This window comes from Chiloscyllium plagiosum, unplaced genomic scaffold (genome assembly GCF_037043375.1).
Source record: "Chiloscyllium plagiosum isolate Xiang-an unplaced genomic scaffold, Cpla_swu_hap1 HiC_scaffold_35, whole genome shotgun sequence".
NCBI lineage: Eukaryota > Metazoa > Chordata > Chondrichthyes > Orectolobiformes > Hemiscylliidae > Chiloscyllium > Chiloscyllium plagiosum.
The window spans coordinates 3,265,602-3,292,534 of record NW_028270173.1 but is presented as its reverse complement, the minus strand read 5'-3'; the positions used below and the strand labels follow the sequence as shown (position 1 = coordinate 3,292,534).

Below are 26,933 nucleotides of genomic sequence, written 5' to 3'. Positions count from 1 at the left end.
CGTGTATGCATGGGTTTCCTCCCACAATCCAAAGATGTGCAGGTTAGGTGAATTAGCAATGCTAAATTGCCCATAGTGTTAGGTGCATTAGTCAGGGGTAAATATAGGGTAGGGGGAATATTTCTGGGTGGGTTACTCTTCGGAGGGTCAGTGTGGACTTTTTGGGCTGAAGGGCCTGTATCCATACTGTAGGGAATCTAATCAATACTCTAGTTGTGGCCTAACCAATGCTCAGTACAACTCCAATATTACCTCTTTGCTCTTATACTCTATTCCACAACTTATGAAGACAAGAGTACCATATGCCTACTTAACTATCTTATTCACGTGCTCTGCTGATTTCAGGGATCTGTGAATTATTATCCAAGATCCCTCTGTTCCTCTGAGCTACCCAGTGTCCTGCCATTCATTAAATACTCTCTAATCTTGTTTCTTCTTCCAAAATGCATCACCTCAAACTTATCAGTGTTAATTACTATCTGCCACTGGTCCACCCTTCTTATCAATCCATCTATATCTTCCTAAAACCTACAATCATCTTCACTGTTAACTATTCCATAAACTTTGGTGTCATCTGCAAATGTGCTTAACATTTCCCACACATTTTCATCTGCATCATTCATGTATGTAGAGTCATAAAATCCTACAGCACTGAGACAAGTCCTTTGGCCCAAACTGGTCCATGCTGACCACACGAACCTCATTTCCTCACTTGGCCCATATCCTTCTAATCCCTTCCTATTCATATATTTGTCCAAATACCTTTTAAATGTTGTTAATGTACCCACCTCAACCACTTTCACTGGCAGCTCATTCCATAAAAATATTGCCCCTCAGGTTCCTTTCCACTCTAACTTTAACCTGAAGCCCTCTGGTCCTCAATTTCTCAACCCTGTGAAAAAGACTGAGTGCATTCACCTTTTCCATATCTCTCATGATCTTATACCTCGATAACATCCCTCCTCGTTCTCCTACACTTGAAAGAAAAACATCCCAGCTTGCCCAACCTCTCCCTATAACACAGATCCACTGAGTCCAGGCAATATCCTTGTAAATTTCTTCTGCACTTTCTCCAGTTTAATAACAACCTTCCGATAACAAGGTGACCAGAACTGAACAGCAATACTCCAAGTGTGACCTCACCAATGTTCTGTATAACTGCAACATAACTTCCCAACTTCTAAATTCAGTGCCCTGACTGATGAAGGCCAAATGTCTTCTTCACTGCCCTATCTACCTGTGACTCCACTTTTAGAGAACTGTGAATCTGAAGTCCAAGATCCCTCTGTTCCACTGCATTCCTTAAGGCCCTACCATTCATTATGAAGCTCCTACTTGATCTGACTTGCCAAAATGCAAGACCTCTATATTAAACTCCATTTGCCAGTTCTCAGCCTACTTCCCCAGCTGATCAAGGTCCTACTGCAATTTCTGAGAACCTTCCTCACTGTCCAAGATACCACCTATTTTAGTGTCATCAGCAAACTTATGAATCACGCCTTGTACATTCTCATCCAATTCATTGATATAGATAACAAACAGTAATGGGCTCAACACCAACGCCTGAGGCACTCCACTTGTCACAGGCCTCCAGTCCGACAAGCATCCTTCCACTATTACTCTCTGCTTTCTACTATCAAGCCAATTTTGTGTCCAATTTGCCAGCTCGCCCTGAATTCAATGTGATCTAACTTTCCAGAGCAGCTTACCATGTGGAACCTTATCAAAGGCCTTACTGAAATCCAAGTAGACTAGTCTGCCACCCTGCCTTCATCAACCTTTCTGGTCACTTCATCAAAAAACTCTAAAAAAATTTGAGGCATGATTTCCCATGCACAAAGCCATACTGACTCCTAATCAAACCCTTTCTTTCCAAATGCACGTATATCTTTTCTCTCAGAATCTTCTCAAGTAACTTGCCCACCACAGATGGTAAACTTACTGGTCTGTAGTTTCCAGGTTTTTCTTTGCAGCCCTTCTTGAATAATGGCACAACATTCTGTACTCTCCAGTCTTCCGGGACCACCCCCATGGCTAATGATGTTTCAAAGATATCAGCCAGGGCCCTCACAATTTCTTCTCTAGCCTCTTACAGGTTTCTTGGATATATCTGGTCAGGACCAGTAGATTTATCCACCATTGTACATTCTAATTCATCCAACATCTCCTCTCCTGTGATATGGACTGCCCCCAAGATATCACAACTAACGCCCCCAAGTTCCCAAGTCTTCACGTCTTTCTCCATGGTAAACACAGAGGAGGAATATTAATTGAGAGGCTCGTCCATCTCCTGCAGTTCTACACATACATGTCCATTTCAGTCCTTGAGGGGCCCTATTCTCTCTCTAGTTATTCATTTTTCTTTAATATGCTCAAAGAACCTCATTAGATTCACCCTAATCTTCTCAGTCAAAACTATCTCATGCTCCATTTTCAGTAAACTCCTGTATTCCCTATATACCTCCAGGGATTCCCTTAATCCCAGCTGCCTGTATCTGAGCCATGTTTCCTTTTTTTCTAGTCAAAGCCTCAATATCTCATGTCATCCAGGGTTCCCTATTCCTACCAACCTTGCCCTTCATCCTCATGGAAACATTTAGACCTTAAACTCTAGCTATCTCACTTTTAAAGGACTCCCACTTGCCGAGGTCCCTTTGCCCGCAAAAAAACCCTGCTCCAATCAACCCCTGCAAGCTCCTGTCTAATTCCATCAAAATTCACCTTACCCTAATTTAAAACTTGAACCTATGGGCCAGTTCTGTCCCTCTCCATAACAACTTTAAAATTAATAGAACCATGGTCACTGGTCCCAAAGTGCTCCCCCACTGTACCTCTGTCACCTGTCCTGCCCTATTTCCCAAGAATAGGTCGGGTTTTGCCCCTTCCCGAGTAGGAACCTCTATATCCTGCTTGAGGAAACTTTCCTGAGTGCACTTAGCAAATTCCACACCATCTATGTTAGGAAAATTAAAATCTCCTACTATGACAACCTTATTGATCCTGCAAGTCTCCTCAGTCTCCCTGCATATTTGTTCTTCTAATTCATGTTGACTATTTGGGGCCCTATAGTACAACACCAAACCATCACCATCCCCTTCTTAGCTCCACCCATTCCTTGCTCCCTGTTGTGTTCCAGCCTGACCTATCTCTTCAACTTACAAACAACATGGGTCCTTACCGCTGGACATCAGCCTCCAGTCACTTGAACAGCCTCTTACCAGTACCCTTTGTTCCGTATTACTAAACCAGTTTCTGATTCAACCTGCCAAGTTTCCCTCAATTCCATGTGCTTTAACCTTCTCAATCAGTCTCCGATGTGGGACCTTGTTAAATGTTTTGCTAAAATCCACATAAACTACATTAACTGACCTTCCCTCATCCACACACTTGATCATATATTCAAAAAATTTGAACAAATTTTTTAGACATGCTCTCCCTCTGACAAAGCCATGCTGACTATTCCTAATTAACCCATACCGAAGAGGGTATTAATTCGCTCCTTCAGAATTTTCTCCAATAGTTTCCCAACCACTGATGTGAGATTCTCTAGTCTGTAATTTCTTGGTTCTTTGCTACCACCATTCTCATAGTTAGGAATCCTCTTGGAAAGAGCGAACGCAGTGTGGTTTAATTTTGAATACAGATGGAGAGTGTGAAGATAAAATCTATTACTGGATCCTGCCCTTAAACAAGGGAGACTACAATAGGCTGAGGAAGGAGTTGGCTAAAGTAGACTGGAAACAAAGACTTCTTGGTGGGACAATTGATGAGCAGTGGAGGACTTTCAAAGTAGCATTTCAAAGTGCTCTGCACAAGTACAGATCCAGGAAAAGGAAGGACTGTAAGAAAAGGGGTAATCTGCCATAAGTGTCTCAGGAAATAAGGGAGACAATCAAACTGAAAGTGGCCAAGATCCGTGAGAAACTAGGAGATTGGGAAATCTTTCAAGGTCAACAGAAAGCTACAAAAAGAGCTATAAAGAAACATAAGATAGAACATGAGAAAAAAAACCAGCACAGAATATCAAGACAGATCACAAAAGTTTCTATAACTATAAAAAAGAAAAAGAGTGACTAAAGTAAACGTTGGTCCTTTAGAGGATGAGAAGGAGTATTTAGTTATGGGATAGGATGAAATAGCCAAGGCATTGAACAGGTATTTTGTGTTGGTTTTCACAATGGAAGACACAAATAACATGCCAGTAAGTGACAAAGAGACAAAGGTAGCTGAGAACCCGGAAACAATCATCATCACAGAAGAGGTAGTGGTGGCCAGGTTAATGGAGCTAAGGATAGTCTCCTGACCCTGATGGAATGCATCCAAGTGTACGAAAGAGATGGCCAAAGAAATAGCAAGAGCACTTGTGGTAATTTTTTCAAAATTCGCTGAACTCTTGGGCAGTTCTAGCAGATTAGAAAACAGCAAATGTGACACCACTGTTTAAAAAGAGCAGTGGACAAAAGATGGGGAATTATAGGTCAGAATTACAGAAGCTTAACTTCTGTAGTGGGGAAATTGCTTGAGTCTGTTATCAAGGAAGAAATAGCAAGGCATCTAGTTAGAAATTGTCCTGTTTGGCAGATGCAGCATGGGTTCATGAAGGGCAGGTCATACTTAACTAATCTTTTGGAATTCTATGAAGATATTATGAACACGATGGACAACGCATATCCAGTAGATGTGGTGTATCTAGACTTCCAAAAGGCCTTCAACAAAGTACCACACAAAACACTGCTGCATAAGATAAAGATAGGGTCTAGAGTGTGGTGCTGGAAAAGTACAGCTGGTCAGGCAGCATTTGAGGAGCAGGAGAATGGGCATAAGCCCTTCATCAGGGCATAAAATAAAGATACATGGTGTTATAGGTAAAATATTAGGATGGATAGAGGATTGATTGACTAACAGGAAACAAAGAGTGGAGATAAATGAGTACTATTGTGGTTGGCAATCAGTAACTAGTTGTGTGCCTCAGGGATCAATATTGGGACCGCAATTATTCACAATTTACATCGATGATTTGGATTTGGAGGTCACGTGTAGTGTCTCAAAGTTTGCAGATGCTGCTAAGATGAGTGGCAGAGCAAACTGTGCAGAAGACTGAAACTTTGCAGAGGAACATAGATAGTTTAAGTGAGTGGGCAAAGTTCTGGCAGATAGAATATGAATATGAAGTCATCCATTTTGTAGGAATAACAGTAAAAAGGACTATTATTTGAATGGTAAAAAATTGCAGCATGTTGCTGGGCAGAGGGACCTGGGTGTCCTTGTGCATGAATCACAGAAGGTTGGTCTGCAGGTACAGCAGGTAATTAGGAAGGCAAATGGAATTTTGTCCTTCATTGCTGAATGGATTTAGTTTAAAAGCAGGGAGGTTATGTTGCAGCCGAATAGGGTGCTGGTGAGGCCACTCCTGTGCAATTTTGGTCTCCTTACTTGAGAAGAGATGTACTGGCACTAGAGGGGGTACAGAGAAGGTTCACGAGGTTGATTCTGGAGTTCAGGAGTTTGGCTTATGAGGAAAGACTGAGTAGACTGGGATTATTTTCATTGGAATTTAGCAGAATGAGGGGGAATGTTAAAGAAACACACAAAATTATGAAGGGAATAGATAAGATCGAAGTAGAGAGGGTGCTTCCGCTGGCAGGTGAAACTTGGACAAGAGGGCATAGCCTTAAAGTTGAGGGGAGCAGATTTAGGACTGAATTGAGAAGGAACAACTTCACCCCGAGGGATGTGAATCTATGGAATTCCCTGCCCAGGGAAGTAGTTGACGCTACTTCAGTGATTGCTTTTAAAGCTAAGGTAGATTTTTTTTTGAACAATAAAGGAATTAAGGATTACGGTGAGAGGGCGAGTAATTATGGGCGGTATGGTGGCACAGTGGTTAGCACTGCTGCCTCACAGCGCCAGAGACCTGGGTTCATGTCCCATCTCAGGCAACTGTCTGTGTGGTGTTTGCATATTCTTCCAATGTCTGCGTGGGTACACACAGTCCAAAAATGTGCAAGTTAGGTGAATTGACCATGCTAAATTGCCCGTAGTGTTAGGTGAAGAGATAAATATAGGGGAATGGATCTGGGTGGGTTGCTCTTTGGAGGGTCGGTGTGAACTTGTTGGGCCGAAGGGCCTGTTTCCACACTGTAAGTAATCTAATCTAATCTAAAAAAAATGGAGCTGAGTCCATGAAAATATCAGCCATGGTCTTATTGAATGGCGGAGCAGGCTCGAAGGGCCAGACGGCTTACTCCTGCTCCTTATGTTCTTAAAATGTAGAACCACAGTAGCCATCCTCCAGTCCTCTGGCACTTCCTCTGTGACCAGAGCGGAATTAAAAAATTGTGTCAGAGCCCTGCAATTTCCTGCCTCACCTTCCACAGCAGTCTGGGTTGCAGTTCATCAAGATCAGGGGATTAGCTTGATTTTAGACATGACAGAGCCTTGAATATCTTCCCATTTCCTATATCAAACTGTGCAAGTCACTCACAGTCCTGAATTCTGTACCTCCATTCTCCTTTTCCAGAGTGAAGACCATAGAGAAATATTTGTTCAACATCATTCCAATATCCTGTCGCTTCATATTCAGGTTGTTCCCTTAACCTTAATGGGCTCTAGTCGTTCTCTGATTAATCTCCTCCCTTTAATGTATTTATGAAATTCCTTAGGATTCTCCCTAATTCTGTTTGCAGGTCCTTTTTCATGCTCCATCTTGCTCTACTAATTGCCTTAGAACATAGAACATAGAAGAATACAGCGCAGTACAGGCCCTTTGGCCCTCGATGTTGCGCCGATCCAAGCCCACCTAACCTATACTAACCCACTATCCTCCATATACCTATCCAATGCCCGCTTAAATGCCCATAAAGAGGGAGAGTCCACCACTGCTACTGGCAGGGCATTCCATGAACTCACAACTCGCTGAGTGAAGAACCTACCCCTAACTTCAGTCCTATATCTACCCCCCCTTAATTTAAAGCTATGCCCCCTCGTAATAGCTGACTCCATACGTGGAAAAAGATTCTCACTGTCGACCCTATCTAAACCCCTAATCATCTTGTACACCTCTATCAAGTCACCCCTAAACCTTCTTTTCTCTAATGAAAACAGCCCCAAGTGCCTCAGTCTTTCCTCATACGATCTTCCTTCCATACCAGGCAACATCCTGGTAAACCTCCTCTGCACCCGTTCCAGTGCCTCCACATCCTTCCTATAGTATGGCGACCAAAACTGCACACAATATTCCAGATGCGGCCACACCAGAGTCTTATACAACTGCATCATGACCTCAGGACTCCGGAACTCAATTCCTCTACCAATAAAAGCCAGTACGCCATATGCCTTCCTCACCGCATTATTTACCTGGGTGGCAACTTTCAGAGATCTGTGTACATGGACACCAAGATCCCTCTGCTCATCCACACTACCAAGTATCCGACCATTAGCCCAGTACCCCATCTTTTTGTTATTCCTCCCAAAGTGAATCACCTCACACTTAGCTACATTGAATTCCATTTGCCACCTTTCTGCCCAGCTCTGCAGCTTCTCTATATCCTGCTGTAACCTGCCACATCCTTCCTCACTGTCAACAACTCCTCCGACTTTCATATCATCCGCAAACTTGCTCACCCAACCTTCTAACCCCTCTTCCAGGTCATTTATAAAAATGACAAACAGCAATGGTCCCAAAACAGATCCTTGCGGAACACCGCTAGTGACGGCACTCCATGAAGAAACTTTGCCATCAACTACTACCCTCTGTCTTCTTCCATCCAGCCAATTCCTAATCCAAACCTCCAACTCACCCTCAATGCCATATCTCCGTATTTTCTGCAGTAGCCTACCATGGGGAACCTTATCAAACGCCTTACTAAAATCTATATATACCACATCTACCGCTTTCCCCTCATCAACCTCCTTCGTCACCTTTTCAAAGAATTCAATAAGGTTTGTGAGGCACGACCTGCCCTTCACAAAACCATGCTGACTATCCTTGATCACATTATTCCTATCCAGATGTGCATAAATCCTATCCCTTACAATTCTCTCTAAGACTTTGCCCACAACAGAAGTGAGACTCACCGGCCTATAGTTACTAGGGTTATCCCTACTCCCCTTTTTGAACAAGGGAACCACATTTGCTATCCTCCAGTCTTCTGCCTTCTTAAGTTCCCTCCTGCACTTCCTGTATTCCTCTAGGGCCACAGCTGAATTGCCCCCTTTGGACTTGCTAAAAACCATTCTCTTCCTCTTAATCCAGTCCCGCATTGTCCTAGACATCCAGGATTCTTTTACTGGTTTTACTGCATGATCATTGCTGAGAAGGCAGGTGGGAAATAATGGTGCCAAAACATTAACCATTTTCTTTCAAATAGATCATAGAACATAGAAAAATACAGCGCAGTACAGGCCCTGTGGCCCTCGATGTTGCGCCGATCCAAGCCCACCTAACCTACACTAGCCCACTATTCTCCATATGCCTATCCAATGCCCGTTTAAATGCCCATAAAGAGGGAGGGTCCACCTACTGGCAGGGCATTCCATGAACTCACGACTCGCTGAGTAAAGAATCTACCCCTAACATCTGTCCTATACCTACCACCCCTTAATTTAAAGCTATGCCCCCTCGTAATAGCTGACTCCATACGTGGAAAAAGGTTCTCATGGTCAACCCTATCTAAACCCCTAATCATCTTGTACACCTCTATCAAGTCACCCCTAAACCTTCTTTTCTCCAATGAAAACAGCCCTAAGTGCCTCAGCCTTTCCTCATGATCTTCCTACCATACCAGGCAACATCCTGGTAAACCTCCTCTGCACCCGTTCCAGTGCCTCCACTTCCTTCCTATAGTATGGCGACCAAAACTGCACACAATACTCCAGATGCAGCCGCACCAGAGTCTTATACAACTGCATCATGACCTCAGGACTCCGGAACTCAATTCCTCTACCAATAAAAGCCAGTACGCCATATGCCTTCTTCACAGCACTATTTACCAGGGTGGCAACTTTCAGAGATCTGTGTACATGGACACCAAGATCCCTCTGGTCATCCACACTACCAAGTATCCGACCATTAGCCCAGTACCCCATCTTCTTGTTACTCTTATCAAAGTGAATCACTTCACACTTAACCTACATTGAACTCCATTTGCCACCTTTCTGCCCAGCTCTGCAGCTTCTCTATATCCTGCTGTAACCTGCCACATCCTTCCTCACTGTCAACAACTCCACCGACTTTCGTATCATCCGCAAACTTGCTCACTCAACCTTCTAGCCCCTCCTCCAGGTCATTTATAAAAATGACAAACAGCAATGGTCCCAAAACAGATCCTTGCGGAACACCGCTAGTAACTGCACTCCAAGATGAACCTTTACCAGCAACTACTACCCTCTGTCTTCTTCCATCCAGCCAATTCCTAATCCAAACCTCCAACTCACCCTCAATGCCATACCTCCGTATTTTTTGCAGTGGCCTACCATGGGGAACCTTATCAAACGCCTTACTAAAATCCATATACACCACATCTACCGCTTTACCCTCGTCTACCTCCATAGTCACCTTCTCAAAGAATTCAATAAGGTTTGTGAGGCACGACCTGCCCTTCACAAAACCATGCTGACTATCCTTGATCACATTATTCCTATCCAGATGTGCATAAATCCTATCCCTTACAATTCTCTATAAGACTTTGCCTACAACAGAAGTGAGACTCACCGGCCTATAGTTACTAGGGTTATCCCTACTCCCCTTCTTGAACAAGGGAACCACATTTGCTATCCTCCAGTCTTCTGGCACTATTCCTGTAGACAAATTTGGAAATCCCATCGAGATGTAGAAAAGAGGAGGCAGTTTTGCAGAAATAAATGCATGAATACTTACTCATTGATTTACTTTTACTTGGAACCTATTGCTCCTTGATCTATTGTGGACTTACCTGCAAGGGGCTGTTCCCAGTCTACTGTGGCCACATTCTGCTTTATTATAATAAAATCTGCCTTCCCCCAATTCCAAAGCCATCTTTGGCAGGCCATCTTTTTCCTTGTCCAAAACAAATTTGAACTGTACCGTATTGTGGTAGGTATAATCTAAATGGTCTCCCACTGCCACGTCGAACACTTGTCTAGTTTCTTTCCCCAGAACCAGATCTAGCACTGCACTGTCCCTTGTTGGGCCTTCTACGTATTGATACAAAAAACTCCCCTGGATTCGATTCAAACCCTTAACACTATTCCAATTTATGTTGGGAAAGTTGAAATTCCTTAATATAATCACCCGATTGTTACTCTTGCACACCTCTGTGAACTGTCTACAATATTTACTCCACTATTTCCTGCTAACTCTTTGGGGCCTATAATACACTCCCAGTAAAGTAGCTGTTTCTTTACATTCCTAAGTTCTATCCACAAAGTCTCATTTAAGAGCCTTTCCAAGATAATCTCTCTCTTTATTGTAGTAATTGGGTGAGGGAAGGGATGAAAAAGGACAGTCCATTATGGTTTATCGTCTGAGAAATGGCTCTTTTGATTGTGTCAGTCTGGATGTGGCCTCAGGTCTGGGAGTGGGACTTGAACCTACAGCTTTCTGAGTCAGACTCAGTTGTGCCACCCACAGCCAAGCATATCATGGTGAACTGATGTTGAATTTGCTTGCATTCGATTTTATGCTCACCCATTTGGCCAGAATCTAGTTTATTTTTGAAACTCTGATTTATTGGCAGGTGAGCGTTACGTTATTCTTGGTTCTGGAGTATTCACAATAATAATGTCACCCTTGCCAATTTATGAAGCAAATGAAAATGGTGAGTGTGATACATTGTAAGCAAATACTAATATTCACGTTTAATACTTTTCCCAGGGAGATTAATCAAGTATCTAGATAGTACAACTTGCACAAACCCAGACTACATTATAAACTTTGATGCAATTCTGTTTGGCAAAAAGATCTGTCACCTTATACTACTCTGTTCCTGATGTTAGCAAACCAGATGTATATGTCGCTGAAGGGTGACCTCTATCCTTTTGTTTTTGGGTCCTGGAGATATCATAGCTGAAAATGTGTTGCTGGAAAAGCGCAGCAGGTCAGGCAGCATCCAAGGAACAGGAGAATCGACGTTTCGGGCATAAGCCGTTCTTCAGGAATGAGGAAAGTGTGTCCAGCAGGCTAAGATAAAAGGTAGGGAGGAGGGACTTGGGGGAGGGGCTTTGGAAATGCAATAGGTGGAGGGAGGTCAAGGTGAGGGTGATAGGCCGGAATGGGGTGGGGGCGGAGAGGTCAGGAAGATGATTGCAGGTTAGGAAGGCGGTGCTGAGTTCGAGGGATTTGACTGAGACAAGGTGGGGGGAGGGGAAATGAGGAAACTGGAGAAGTCTGAGTTCATCCCTTGTGGTTGGAGGGTTCCCAGGCAGAAGATGAGGCGCTCTTCCTCCAACTGTCGTGTTGCCATGGTCTGGCGATGGAGGAGTCCAAGGACCTGCATGTCCTTGGTGGAGTAGGAGGGCGAGTTAAAGTGTTGGGCTACGGGTGGTTGGGTTGGTTGGTCCGGGTGTCCCAGAGGTGTTCTCTGAAACATTCCACAAGTAGGCGGCCTGTCTCACCAATATAGAGGAGGCCACATCGGGTGCAGCGGATGCAATAGATGATGTGTGTGGAGGTGCAGGTGAATTTGTGGCAGATATGGAAGTGTCCCTTGGGGCCTTGGAGGGAAGTAAGGGGGGAGGTGTGGGCGCAAGTTTTGCATTTCTTGCGGTTGCAGGGGAAGGTGTCGGGAGTGGAGGTTGGGTTGGTGGGGGGTGTGGACCTGACGAGGGAGTCACGGAGGGAGTGGTCTTTTCGGAACGCTGATAGGGGAGGGGAGGGAAATATATCCCTGGTGGTGGGGTCCGTTTGGAGGTGGCGGAAATGACGGCGGATGATACGTTGAACATGGAAGTTGGTGGGGTGGTAGGTGAGGACCAGTGGGGTTCTGTCCTGGTGGCGGTTGGAGGGGTGGGGCTCAAGGGTGGAGGAGCGGGAAGTGGAAGAGATGCAGTGGAGGGCATCGTCGATTACGTCTGGCGGGAAATTGCGGTCCTTGAAGAAGGAGGCCATCTGGGTTGTACGGTTTTGGAACTGGTCCTCCTGGGAGCAGATGCGGCGGAGACGAAGGAATTGGGAATATGGGATGGTGTTTTTACAGGGGGCAGGGTGGGAGGAGGTGTAGTCTAGGTAGCTGTGGGAGTTGGTCGGTTTATAGTCGATGTCCGTGTCGATTCGGTCACCCGAGATAGAAATGGAAAGGTCTAGGAAGGGGAGGGAGGAGTCTGAGACGGTCCAGGTGAATTTGAGGTTGGGGTGGAAGGTGTTGGACATCCACTTTACCAACATCTTCCACCCCGACCTCAAATTCACCTGGACCACTCCCTCCGTGACTCCCTCGTCAGGTCCACACCCCCCACCAACCCAACCTCCACTCCCGGCACCTTCCCCTGCAACCGCAAGAAATGCAAAACTTGCTCCCACACCTCCCCCCTTACTTCCCTCCAAGGCCCCAAGGGGCACTTCCATATCCGTCACAAATTCACCTGCACCTCCACACACATCATCTATTGCATCCTCTGCACCCGATGTGGCCTCCTCTATATTGGGGAGACAGGCCACCTACTTGCGGAACGTTTCAGAGAACACCTGTGGGACACCCGGACCAACCAACCCAACCACCCCGTAGCCCAACACTTTAACTCCCCCTCCCACTCCACCAAGGACATGCAGGTCCTTGGACTTCTCCATCGCCAGACCATGGCAACACGACGGTTGGAGGAAGAGCGCCTCATCTTCTGCCTGGGAACCCTCCAACCACAAGGGATGAACTCAGACTTCTCCAGTTTCCTCATTTCCCCTCCCCCCACCTTGTCTCAGTCAAATCCCTCGAACTCAGCACCGCCTTCCTAACCTGCAATCATCTTCCTGACCTCTCCGCCCCCCACCCCACTCCGGCCTATCACCCTCACCTTGACCTACCTCCACCTATTGCATTTCCAAAGCCCCTCCCCCAAGTCCCTCCTCCCTACCTTTTATCTTAGTCTGCTGGACACACTTTCCTCATTCCTGAAGAAGGGCTTATGCCCGAAACGTCGATTCTCCTGTTCCTTGGATGCTGCCTGACCTGCTGCGCTTTTCCAGCAACACATTTTCAGCTCTGATCTCCAGCATCTGCAGTCCTCACTTTCTCTCCTGGAGATATCATAGACAGCATTGTATCAGCTGTCTTCTGTAGCTGCTGATGACATTTCAATGTTCTATGTAACAGATCTCCCAGATCTTTTGAACTCCATTTGTCTCTGATTTTTCTCCATTTAGATGGTAGTATGTTTTATCTTTGTTTTAATTTCCAAAATGAATGATCTATCATTTCTCCTACTTTAAATCTATTTGTCACAGTTTTGTCAATTCATTTAATCTATTAAGATCTCTGCAATTTGATACTCCATCCTACACTGCCTACATTAGCATTAACTCCAATGAGGGATATTATAGTTGTCTTGTTGGATGTCCAGATAAATAACTTGCATGGTCATTCACTGTTTACTATTTTAGCCACTTCTCCAAAAAATGGTCTGTCAGGTTCGTCAAGCAAGATCTCCCATTACAAATCCTCACTGCCTTTGTCAAATCAGCCACAAATATTTAAATAAAACAAAAAAACTGCAGTTGTTAAAATCTTAAACAAAAACAGAAATTGCTGGAGAAACTCAGTAGATCTGGCAGTGTCCATGGGAAGAAAACATCTCTTTTAACACAAATGTTTAATCTGTTTATCCAATCTATCCTTATGTATGTTTTGTTTCCTTTGTTCAGTCGCAGGTGACAGAGCATAAAAACTAGGAGCAGGAGGAGGCAATTCAGCCCCTTGAACCCACTCCACCATTTAATATAATCATGGCTGATCTCATCTCAGCCTCAACTCCACTTTCCTGCCTTAAATCTTCAACCCGTTATTAATTAAAGATCTATCTATTTCTTCCATAAATTTACTCAATGTCCCAGCATCCACCACAGTCTGGGATAGTGAATTTTACACATTCATGACACTTTGAGAGAAGTAATTTCTCCTTGTTATGGCTTTAAATCTGAAACCCTTATCATAAACCTACAACCTCTCATTCTTGATTGCCCCCCATGAGGAAATAACCTTTCTCAAACTTTGTGAGAAGATTTGTAGCTAGGGTGCTCGTTGCTGTTCAAAAGGGCCACAACACACTGCAGCACACCAGAACTGCAAAAAGAGGAAGAGGAACACCTATACAAGGTATTCGCAAAAAACGGATATCCTCGCAATTTCATCAACAGATGCCTAAGGGAGAGACAACAGAACGAGGACATGCCTCAACCCAAAGGACTAGCCACACTACCATACATCAAGAACATCTCTGAAATGACAGCCAGACTACTGCGACCACTAGACTTATAACAGCTCACAAACCAACAGCCACTCTCAGACAACAACTCACCAAAGCGAAGGACCCGATACCCAGCATGAGCAAAACTAACGTAGTGTACAAAATCCCATGCAAGGACTGCACAAAACATTATATAGGACAAACAGGAAGACAGCTAACGATCCGCATCCACAAACATCAACTAGCCACGAAACGACACGACCAGCTATCCCTAGTAGCCACACACGCAGACGACAAGCAACATGAATTTGACTGGGACAACACTACCATTATAGGGCAAGCGAAACAAAGAACAGCCAGGGAATTCCTAGAAGCATGGCACTCATCCACAAACTCCATCAACAAACACATCGACCTGGACCCAATATACCGGCCACTACAGTGGATGGCTGAAACTGACAACCGGAAGCGGCAGGGACAGGCCACTATAAATGCCGGAGGAAACACCACAGAAGCGCTTCGCAGGAGGCTCCCAAGCACTGAGGATGTCACCTAGACAGAGGACGAAACGTTTGCAACAAAAACTTCCAGCTCGGCGAACAGAACCACAGCAAATAACCTTTCTATTTCGACCTTTTCAATCCCTTTTAGCATCTTATGTACTTCAATTAGATCTCAGTTCACTGTTCTGGGGTAGCTGCAATGGGAAGGATAGGAAGGGAGGCAAGAGAGGATGGGAGTAGCGTTTTTTTGTTAGGAACAAAGGTTTATGATAAGGGGTTTCAGATTTAAAACTGAAATGACGAGGAAGGACCTGTGTGGATCATAGATCATAGGATCCCTATAGTGTGGAATCAGGCCATTTGGACCAACATGTCCACATTGATTCTCTGAAGAGCATCCCATCCAAACTCACCCCCCTACCCTATCCCTGTAACCCTGCATTTTCCATGGCTAATCCACCGAACCTACACATCCTGGACACAAGAGGTAATTTAACATGGCCAATCTACCTAATCTGCATATTTTTGGATTGTGCGAGGAAACCCGAGTACCCAGAGGAAGCACACATGGGGAGAATGCACAAACTCCACGTAAGCATTCACCCAAGGCTGGATTGAACCCTGGTCCCTGGTCCCGTGAGGCAGCAGTGCTAACCACCATGCCAAACGATCCTGAGACATTGAATAAATTTACGGAGGAAATAGACAGTTCTTTAATTAGTACTTAGGGAAGAAATTCCGGGGAGATTATCTAGTGAAGTTCTATGAGTGGAACTGAGAAATAATGCATTGATGATCGCCTTGTTGAGATTGTATTATAGGTCCCCCAATAGTCAGCAGGAAATTGAGAAGCAAATATGTCAGGAAATCTCAGCGATCTGTAAGAATAATATAGTTGTAATGGTAGGGAATTTTAACATTCCAAACATAGACTGGGACTGTCATTGTATTAAGAACATGGATGGGGAGAAATTCATTAAGTGGGTAGAAAAAAACTTCCTTATTCAATATGTGGATGTACCTACTAAAGAAGGAGCAATATTTGACCTTCTTTTGGGAAATAATGCAGGGCAAGTGACTGAGTTGTCAGTGGGGGAGCACTTTAGGGCAAATGATCATGATTCAGTTCATTTTTAAATAGATATGAGAAAAGATGGAACTGACCAAAAAGTTAAAGTTCTAAATCGGAGTAAGGCCAATTTTGACGGTATTAGATAGAAACTTTCAAAAATTGATTGGGGGAGGCTATATACAGATAAAGGGACAGTTGGGAAGTGGGAGGACTTTAAAAATAAGATAACAAGAATTCAAAGACAGTATGTTTCTGTTCGTGTGAAGGGCAAGGTTGGTAGGTGTAGAGAATACGAGATGGCAAGAGAAATTGAGGCTGTGGTCAAGATAATGGAGGCATTTGTCAGGTGCAGACAGCTGGGATTGAGTGAATCCCTCGAGGAGATAAGGGCAGTAGGAGTATGCTGAACAGGGAAATTAGGAGGGCAAAAAAGGGACTTGAAATAGTTTTGACAAATAGAGTTAAGGAGAATCCAAAATGATTCAATTAGTACATTAAGGGCAAAAGAGTTACTAGGGAGAGAATAAGGCCCCTGAAAGATCAACATGGCTATCGATGTGTGGAACCACGAGAGATAGGTATGACACCAAAAAAAATATTTTGCATCAGCATTTACTGTGGAGAAGGACACAGAACCTAAGGAACTTGGGGAAATAAACAGTAATGTATTGAAAAGAGTGCGTATTATAGAAGAGGAGGTGCCGGAGGTTTTAAAATGCATTTGGTAGATAAATCCTTGGGACCTGATCAGGTATTTCCTGGAATTTTGTTAGAAACTAGGGAAGGGATTGCTTAGACATTTGTATCATTGATAGGCATGGGTGTGATCATAAAATCCCTCTGGTATGGAAGCAGACCTCTTACTAAGGCATTTGTATCATGGATAGCCATAGAATCATAGAATCCCTCAGTATGGAAGCAGACCATTCGGCCCATCGAGTCCACACCAACCCTCTGAAGAGCATTCCCCACCCCATCCCCCCACCCAAGACCCTCCCCCTAACCCCGCATTCCTCATGGCTAACCCACCTAGCCAGCACATCCCTGCACAGTACGGTCAATTTAGCATGACCAGTCCATCTTATCTGCACATCTTTGGACTGTGGAAAGAAATAGGAGCAAATCCACGCAGACTCAGGGACAATGTGCCAACTCCAAACAGACAGTTGCCCTAGGCTTTTTTGCCATTTATATAATTGATTTGGATGTGAAACAAGATGGATTGGTTAGTAAGTTTGCAGATGACAGTAGTGTAGGTGGGGTGTAATGGACTGTGAAGAAGATTATCTCAGAGGACAACGGGACCTTGATCAGATGGGTCAATGTGCCTTGCTGTGACAAATGGAGTTTAATATAGATAAAAACATGAGGTACTGCATTTTGGTAAGGCAAACCAGCGCAGGGCTTATACAATTAATGATAGAGCCCTGAAAAGTGTTACCAAACAAAAAGATTAGATTAGATTACAGTGTGGAAACAGGCCCTTCGGCCCAACAAGTCCACACTGACCCGCCGAAGCGAAACCCACCCATACATTTTACCCATAACCTAACACTACGGGCAATTTAGTATGGCCAATTCACCTGACCCTGCACATCTTTGGACTGTGGGAGGAAACCGGAGCACCCGGAGGAAACCCACGCAGACACGGGGAGAATGTGCAAACTCCACACAGTCGCCTGAGGCGGGAATTGAACCCGGGTCTCTGGCGCTGTGAGGCAGCAGTGCTAACCACTGTGCCACCGTGCCGCCCACAAAGATACTGGGGGTGCGGGTGCACAGTTCCTTGAAGATGGAACTGTTGGTATACAAGGTGGTGAAGAAGGCATTTGGCCTACTTGCCTTCATTGGTCAGAATATGGAGTATAGGAGTTGGGGTGTGATGTTGCGGCTGTACAGGACATTGTGAGGCCATCTCTAGAATACTGTATGCAATTCTGGTCACCCTTCTATTGGAAAGATGTCGCAACATAAGAGGTTGCAAAAAGGTTTGCAAGGATATTGCAAAGGTCGGAGAACTAGGAAGAAGGATGAAAAGCAGGACGTCCAAGGTGGTTGTCTCCGGTTTGCTTCCGGTTCCTCGGGCTAGTGTGGCCAGAAACAGGGAGATAATGGACTTGAACGTGCTGTTGGGGAACTGGTGCAGGAAGCAAGGATTTAAGTTCTTGGATCACTGGGGTATATTTTGTGGTAAGCATAAATTCTACAAGAGAGACGGCTTGCACCTTAATAGGTTAGGGAGGTTTTCTACTGCAGGCAGGTTTTCTACTGCAACACCACTACATTTAAACTAAGTAGCGGGTGGGAGGGGACAAACTGGATGTTTAAAAAGGAAATTGAAGGGAAAGTTAGAACAAGAGAAGTCAAGAAAGACAACTGTATCAATGAGGCAGAAAACTCGGAAAGGGATCATGCTGTAAAGTTGAGTGAAATAGGGGTTGATGGGAAGGGTGAGAGCAGTAACAAATTAAAAATCCTATACATGAATGCACAAAGCATTAGACATAAGATGGATGAGCTTGAGGCTCTTTTGGAAATTGGCAGATACGATATTGTGGGGATAACTGAGACGTGGCTTCAAGTGGACAGGGCCTGGGAAATGAATATTCAAGGCTACATATGCTATCGTAAGGACAGATTGACGGGCAGAGGGGGTGGGGTGGCCTTGTTGGTAAGGGAGAGTATTCAGTCCCTTGCACGGGGGTCCTAGAGTCAGGGGATGTAGAGTCAGTGTGGATAGAGCTGCGAAATACTAAGGGTAAAAAGACCTTCTTGGGAGTCATCTACAGGCCCCCAAACAGTAGTCTGGATGTCGGATGTAAGTTGAATCAGGAGCTGAAATTGGCCTGTCACAAAGATGTTACTATCGTTGTTATGGGGGATTTTAACATGCAGGTAGACTGGGAGAATCAGGATGGTATGGACCTCAAGAAAGAGACTTTGTGGAGTGCCTCAGAGATGGATTCTTAGAGCAGCTGGTGCTGGAGCCGACCAGGGAGAAGGCAATTTTGGATCTGGTATTGTGTAACGAACCAGAATTGGTCAGAGACCTCGAAGTGAAGGAGCCATTGGGAAGTAGTGACCATAATACATTAAGCTTCAATCTGCAATTTGAGAGGGAGAGGGTACAGTCGGAAGTTACAGTACTTCTATTGAATAAAGGGAACTGTGGAGCTATGAGGGAGGAGCTGACCAAAGTTCAATGGTGCAATACCTTAGCAGGGATGACAGTGGAGGAACAATGAGGACAAGACCCCCGGGCCTGATGGGATATATCCTAGGATTATGTGGGAAGCAAGAGAGGAAATTGCAGTACCGTTGGCAATGATCTTTTCATCTTCACTGTCAACGGGGGTGGTACCAGGGGACTGGAGAGTGGCGAATGTTGTGCCCCTGTTCAAAAAAGGGAATAGGGATAACCCCGGGAATTACAGGCCAGTTAGTCTTACTTCGGTGGTAGGTAAAGTAATGGAAAGGGTACTGAGGGATAGGATTTATGAGTATCTGGAAAGGCACTGCTTGATTAGGGACAGACAGCACGGATTTGTGAAGGGTAGGTCTTGCCTTACAAGTCTTATTGAATTCTTTGAGGAGGTGACCAAGCATGTGGATGAGGGTAGAGCAGTGGATGTGGTATACATGGATTTTAGTAAGGCATTTGATAAGGTTCCCCATGGTAGGCTTATGCGGGAAGTCAGGAGGCATGGGATAGAGGGAAATCTGGCCAATTGGATAGAAAACTGGCTAACCAGTCGAAGTCAGAGAGTGGTGGTAGATGGTAAATATTCAGCCTGGAGCCCAGTTACAAGTGGAGTTCCGCAGGGATCAGTTCTGGGTCCTCTGCTGTTCGTAATTTTTATTAATGACTTGGATGAGGGAGTTGAAGGGTGGGTCAGTAAATTTGCAGATGATACGAAGATTGGTGGAGTTGTGGATAGTGAGGAGGGCTCTTGTCGGCTGCAAAGGGACTTGGATATGATGCAGAGCTGGGCTGAGGAGTGGCAGATGGAGTTCAACCCTGCCAAGTGTGAGGTTGTCCATTTTGGAATGTGGAATACAGGGTTAACGGTAGGGTTCTTAGTGAGGTGAAGGAACAGAGGGATCTTGGGGTCTATGTTCATAGATCTTTGAAAGTTGCCACTCAGGTGGATAGAGCTTGTAAGAAGACCTATGGTGTATTAGCGTTCATTAGCGGAGGGATTGAATTCAAGAGTCGTGAAGTGATGTTGCAGCTGTACAGGACTTTGGTTAGGCCACATTTGGAGTACTGTGTGCAGTTCTGTTTGCCTCACTTTAGGAAAGATGTGGAAGCTTTGGAGAGGGTGCAGAGAAGATTTACCAGGATGTTGCCTGGAATGGAGAATAGGTCGTACGAGGATAGGTTGAGAATGCTCGGCCTTTTCTCATTGGAACGGCGAAGGATGAGGGGTGACTTGATAGAGGTTTATAAGATGATCAGAGGAATAGATAGAGTAGACAGTCAGAAACTTTTTCCCCGGGTACAACAGAGTGTTACAAGGGGACATAAATTTAAGGTGAAGGTTGGAAGGTATGGGGGAGATGTCAGGGGTGGGTTCTTTACCCAGAGAGTGGTGGGGTCATGGAATGCGCTGCCTGTGGGAGTGGTAGAGTCAGAATCTTTGGTGATCGTTAAGCGGCAATTGGATAGGTACATGGATGGGTGCTTAAGCCAGGACAAATGTTCGGCACAACATCGTGGGCCGAAGGGCCTGTTCTGTGCTGTATTGTTCTATGTTCTATGTTATAATGGCGGATATTTCTGTGTATAATGCAGAAGTTGCAGGATCAGTTCATTCCTAAAAGGAAGAAAGATCCCAGGAGGAGGCATGGGCGGCCATGGCTGACGAGGGAAGTTAAGAAACATATAAAGTTAAAAGAGAAAAAGTATAACATAGCAAAGATAAATGGAAAAACTGAGGACTGGGAAGCTTTTAAAGAGCAACAGAGGATTACTAAGAAGGAAATATGCAGAGGAAAAATGAGGTACGAAGGTAAACTGGCCAATAATATAAAGGAGGATAGTAAAAGCTTTTTTAGGTATGTGCAAGGCAAAAAAAATGGTTCGGACTAAAATTGGGCCCTTGAAGACAGAAACAGGGGAATATATTACGGGGAACAAAGAAATGGCAGAAGAATTAAATGGGTACTTCAGATCTGTGTTCACTGGGGAAGACACAAGCAATCTCCCTGAGCTAACAGTGGCTGAAGGACCTGAACTTAAGGGAATTTATATTTGCCAGGATTTGGTGTTGGAGAGACTGTTAGGTCTGAAGGTTGATAGGTCTCCGGGGCCTGATGGTCTACATCCCAGGGTACTGAAGGAGGTGGCTCGGGAAATCGTGGATGTGTTGGTGATTATTTTCCAGAGTTCGATAGATTCGGGATCGGTTCCTGAGGATTGGAGGGTGGCTAATGTTATACCACTTTTTAAGAAAGGTGGGAGAAAGAAAGCAGAAAATTATAGACCAGTTAGTCTGACCTCAGTGGTGGGAAAGATGCTGGAGTCTATTATAAAGGATGAAATTACGGCACATCTGGATAGTAGTAACAGGATAGGACAGAGTCAACATGGATTTATGAAGGGGAAATCATGCTTGACTAATCTTCTTGAATTTTTTGAGGATGTAACTCTGAAGATGGACGAGGGAGATCCAGTAGATGTAATGTACCTGGACTTTCAGAAAGCTTTTGACAAAGTCCCACACAGGAGGTTAGTGAGTAAAATTAGGGCGCATGGTATTGGGGGCAAAGTACTAAATTGGATTGAAAATTGGTTGGCTGATAGGAAACAAAGGGTAGTGATAAACGGCTCCATTTCGGAATGGCAGGCAGTGACCAGTGGGGTACCGCAGGGATCCGTGCTGGGACCGCAGCTTTTTAACAATAAATGTTAATGATATAGAAGATGGTATCAGCAATAACATTAGCAAATTTGCTGATGATACAAAGCTGGGTGGCAGGGTGAAATGTAATGAGGATGTTAGGAGATTACAGGGTGACCTGGACAAATTAGGTGAGTGGGCAGATGCATGGCAGATGCAGTATAATGTGGATAAATATATGGTTATCCACTTTGGTGGCAAGAACAGGAAGGCAGATTACTACCTCAATGGAATCAATTTAGGTAAAGGGGCAGTACAGATAGATCTGGGTGTTCTTGTACACCAGTCAATGAAGGTAAGCATGCAGGTACAGCAGGTAGTGAAGAAGGCTAATAGCATGCTGGCCTTCATAACAAGAGGGATTGAGTATAGAAGCAAAGAGGTGCTTCTGCAGCTGTACAGGGCCCTGCTGAGACCACACCTGGAGTACTGTGTGCAGTTCTGGTCTCTAAATTTGAGGAAAGACATTCTGGCTATTGAGGGAGTGCAGCGTAGGTTCACGAGGTCAATTCCTGGAATGGTGGGATTACCTTACACTGAAAGATTGAAGCGACTGGGCTTGTATACCTTTGAGTTTAGAAGACTGAGAGGGGATCTGATTGAGACATATAAGATTATGAAAGGATTGGACACTCTGGCAACAGGAAACATGTTTCCGCTGATGGGTGAGTGCCGAACCAGAGGACACAGCTTAAAAATACGGGGTAGACCATTTAGGACAGAGATGAGGAGAAACTTCTTCACCCAGAGAGTGGTGGGTGTGTGGAATGCTCTACCCCAGAGGGCAGTGGAGGCCCAGTCTCTGGATTCATTTAAGAAAGAGTTGGATAAAGCTCTCAAAGATAGTGAAATCAAGGGTTATGGAGATAACTGGATTAGTGGTGCTGGAAGAGCACAGCAGTTCAGGCAGCAACCAAGGAGCTTCGAAATCGACGTTTCGGGCAAAAGCCCTTCAATATGGAGATAAGGCACGAACAGGATACTGATTAGGAATGATCAGCCATGATCATATTGAATGGCGGTGCAGGCTCGAAGGGCTGAATGGCCTACTCCTGCACCTATTGACTATTGTCTATTGTCTGAGCCATGGGGAGACGTTGAATAGGCAGGGGCTATTTTCCCTGGAGTATCGGAGGCTGAGTGGTGACCTTTTAGAGGTTTATAAAGTCATGAGAGGCATGGTGCGGTGAATAGCCAAGGGCTTATTCCCAGGGTAGGGGAGTCCAAAGCAAGAGGGCATAGGTTTAAGATTCAAGGGTAAAGATTTAAAAAGGACTCGAAGAGGTTGGTGTGTGTATGGAACAAGCTGCCAAAGGAAGAGGTAAAGGCTGGTACAATTGCAACATTTAAAAGGCATTTGGTAGGTTTATGAATAGGAAGGATATAGAGGGATATGGGTGAAATATTGGCAAATGGGACTAGGTCACATTGGGATGTCTGGTCTAATACAGACAAGTTGAAAAGGGTCTGTTTTTGTGCTATATGACTTTGTCTCCTCTAATTTTAAAATGTTCAGTCTCTCTTCATAAAACAAACCCTTCATGTCTGGAATCAAACTAGATTAGATTAGATTGCAGTGTGGAAACAGGCCCTTCGCCCCAACATGTCCACACCGACCCACCGAAGCGCAACCCACCCATACCCCTACACCTAACACTATGGGCAATTTAGCATGGCCAATTCACCTGACCTGCACATCTTTGGACTGTGGGAGGAAACTGGAGCACCCGGAGAAAACCCACGCAGACACGGGGAGAATGTGCAAACTCCACACAGTCAGTCGCCTGAGGCGGGAATTGAACCCGGGTCTCAGGCGCTGTGAGGCAGCAGTGCTCACCACTGTGCCACCGTGCCGCCCACCAACTAGGGAACCTTTTCTGAATTACCTTCAATGCAACCATATCCCCCTTCAAGTTAGTGGACCAAAATTGTATGTAAAATTCCAGGTGTGATCTCACAAATACCTTGTACAATTTCAGCAATGTTTCCCCACATATATATTCTATTCTTTTAGCAATTAATGACAAGGTTGCAAGTGCACCGGTTGGGCAAACATTTTCCCATCCCTAATTGCCCAGAACAGATGGTGATGAGCTGATTTCTTACACAACTCCTTCGTTGGGCAGTCCAGTGAAGTTTCATTTGGCTGATCCCGGTTTGAAAGGACTTATGAGGAGAAAATGAGTAGGTTAGGCCTGTACTCACTGGAGTTTAGAAGAATGAAAGGTGACCTTATTCAAGCATATCAGCTTCATAGGAAACTTGGCAGTTACTGTTCCCTTGTTCCTTTTTGGGAGAGTCTAGGACTTGAGGGCACAATCTCAAGGTAAGTGTTTTTTTAGGCAGGAAGGATATTTAGTGTTAAGGGAAAAGGGTGGAATATTGGAGTTGAAGGTTATCAGATCAGCCATGATGTCATTGAATGGTGGAGCACACTCAATGGGCTGAATAGCCTACTCCTGCTCCTGCATCAATAACCCCAGTTTAGTTGCCTTATTATAATTTGGTGCTGCCAAAACTGGTTTGGTAGTCTGTCCTGTTTTCAAGTTGTCAAAAGTTCTTCTATCCACTTGAGTTTTTTTTTTAGTTTTCTTTAGTAAGATTATCAAGGGAGGCACAACAATGCTGAAATATAGAGCAAACTTCCGATGAAATCTATTCACCAATATATCGCAGAATTTCACCTTTTCTTTAGGTACAGAAACATCCAATCCTTATTTTTACATCTTGTCCTTGTCCCACAATATGGCCCAAGTAAGTCACTTTTTCTTTGACATATTGACATTCGCAAAATTTAGGTAAAAAATTAGTTTTTGTAACTAATCAAATGTGTTTAAATGTTCTTCCCAGGTTTTTTTCTGGACACAAACAAATCATTGATATGTACGACACAGTTGCATAATCCATCAAAAACGTCCATCTAATGTTACAAAAGCCGATATTTCTTTGTCCGTATCAATCATTAGAACTTGCCATTTTTTTTTACCAAGGCCATTTTGGTACCAAATCATACTTGGCTAATCCTCACAAGGCAATCTTCCAATTCTTAAATTGGATATGAATCTGCCTTTGTAACCCATATTGACTTTGTCATACATTGACATGCATTCCCACATTGTCCACTGACCAGATGGCTGTTCTTCCAGTGTAGATGAACATTTTATATGGGGACCTGTGGAATCCCCATTGTAACAGACTCCAAAAGAATTTCCCATTAACATTAAAGAATTCAGGGGGTACCATTGAAATTAAGTAAATATTTACTCAGGAAAGAAATTGGATGATTAAATACAAGATTTTACTCATTGGTAACTATTCAACTGACTTCAGACATATCTACATACATTTCCCTGAAACCACAAACATACACAAAACCTTGACATGACACCCTCCTTTAGTGTGGGAGCTGAACCTCCTTATCACTGACTCTGGATCTATTCCCCACCCCCCCGACTCCACCCTGCCCCACCTCTTGCATCCCTCCAGACCCAACAGCCCCTTCCCCATCCAGACCTGATGCCCCATTCCTTGCCTCCAGTTCCAACCTACCCTTTCTCTTCCAATCCCCTTCCCACTCCATCCAGACCTGACACCTTCTTCTCCCTGCTCCAAACCAAACACTTACCGCCCCCCAACCTAAGCCTGACCCCCTTAGCCCAATCCAGACCTAACAATCTGAGTGTGATTGGTACTCAGAAAATTTTGCCATCTTCTTTGTGCTCCATGAAACTCCAGCACCATCCCAATGGGTGCTCTCCAGTACTGTGACTCATTCGAATAATGTTATTGTCCAGATGAACTTGATCCCTTTTTCCTACACTTGACCAGACCCCTCTCAGATGAATCTATAAGGATATTATTTTATGGGGCGCATCTTCTATGTTTACATCATGTTGTGTATAGCCAAAACTATTTCTTGTGACCTATTTACACAAAGCAGTTCATAACATCTTTCATATGTGACCTTGGTAATATTCTTTAAAATAGTATAATATTCCATCTACATTTGTAAGCACTCTCGTATTATCCAATTTGATTGCTGGAGGGTCAGTGTTTGAATTTTCAGTTTCCAATATTTTTATTTCACTCCCTACTCATTTCCATTGAAAATATACATCTACTCTGACCATCCTCTCCATCATCATGTTGCCTTAAGATGTTAACTTGTCACAGCCCCAATAAGATTTGTGAATCACTGTAAAGAAGGAACCAAAAATATAGTTATTGTAATGAAATTATCCTTTAACATGTGACAAAATGGGTTATTAATTATTAATGTGTAAAATTAAATGATGCCCCTTTAAATGCAAACACACGCAATCATTCAAAAGTGGAATGGATATGTCAGACAAGGCAAGAGTTTTGCAAGAATATCATGGATAAAATATGTAGGAAGAAACAGGAAATTCTGTGGATCAAGAATCCAAACCATAAGGGGAAATGAGTTGATGTTCTTATAGGTCAGTTACTTATTGGCAATGATCTCATGTTGTTGACTGCAGCAATCCTCAGTTCAGTAGATGATCAGTTATACCTAGGTCATAGTTTGAGTTAGAAGCCTTTCTTTTTGTGGAGTCTTTAATGCTATTTCTTTGCCCCTTACAGAGGAAGAGATCTAGTTTGTTTGCATACTTTTTAAGGTCTGAGTGCCCAATTTTTCTTCTCTCAAACCAAACCAAAAACTGTTCCTGCACAGTTTTTTTTTTAACCCAACAGCTCCTAGTGCAAAACGTATCAAGTCCAGTTTCAAAAGGTGCATAACCTTGTGTAACCAATGAATGAACTCCATTGTATTCTGTTTTTGGGTTGAGTTATCAAAGGAGTGTTAATTTTCTGCAATTCAGCAGTGCTGTTGTGGCGCAGGGTAAATTTGCTAATTTAAACCAGACACACAGAAAAGCTCACCTTGCCTTATAATCTGTTAAAGTATGAGTGACAAAGATCTATCAAATTCCATTCTTTAAAGAAAAAAAATTATTTAGCTCCAAGTAGGAACTAAACAATAAGTATCTATGCTGTAAACTTCCTTTGTCTGATCAATGTATCTACCTCCCACTGTACCACAGGATACTGACCTGATAA

The 26,933-nt window shown here is 44.1% G+C and overlaps 1 protein-coding gene across 6 annotated transcripts in view; it reads left to right on the top strand.

The window, feature by feature from the left end:
- Positions 1-26,933, top strand: part of LOC122541480 (hepatic and glial cell adhesion molecule-like) — a 143,064-nt gene that overhangs the window by 89,130 nt on the left and 27,001 nt on the right. For 4 of the 6 annotated variants that reach the window (XM_087979114.1, XM_087979117.1, XM_087979115.1 and 1 more), the window contains one exon: positions 10,716-10,796. The exons of the other annotated variants lie outside the window; for them this stretch is intronic. In XM_087979114.1, the coding sequence (XP_087835240.1) occupies positions 10,716-10,796 (81 nt within the window). The remainder of the gene's footprint in view (positions 1-10,715; positions 10,797-26,933) is intronic. 6 annotated transcript variants of the gene reach the window in all.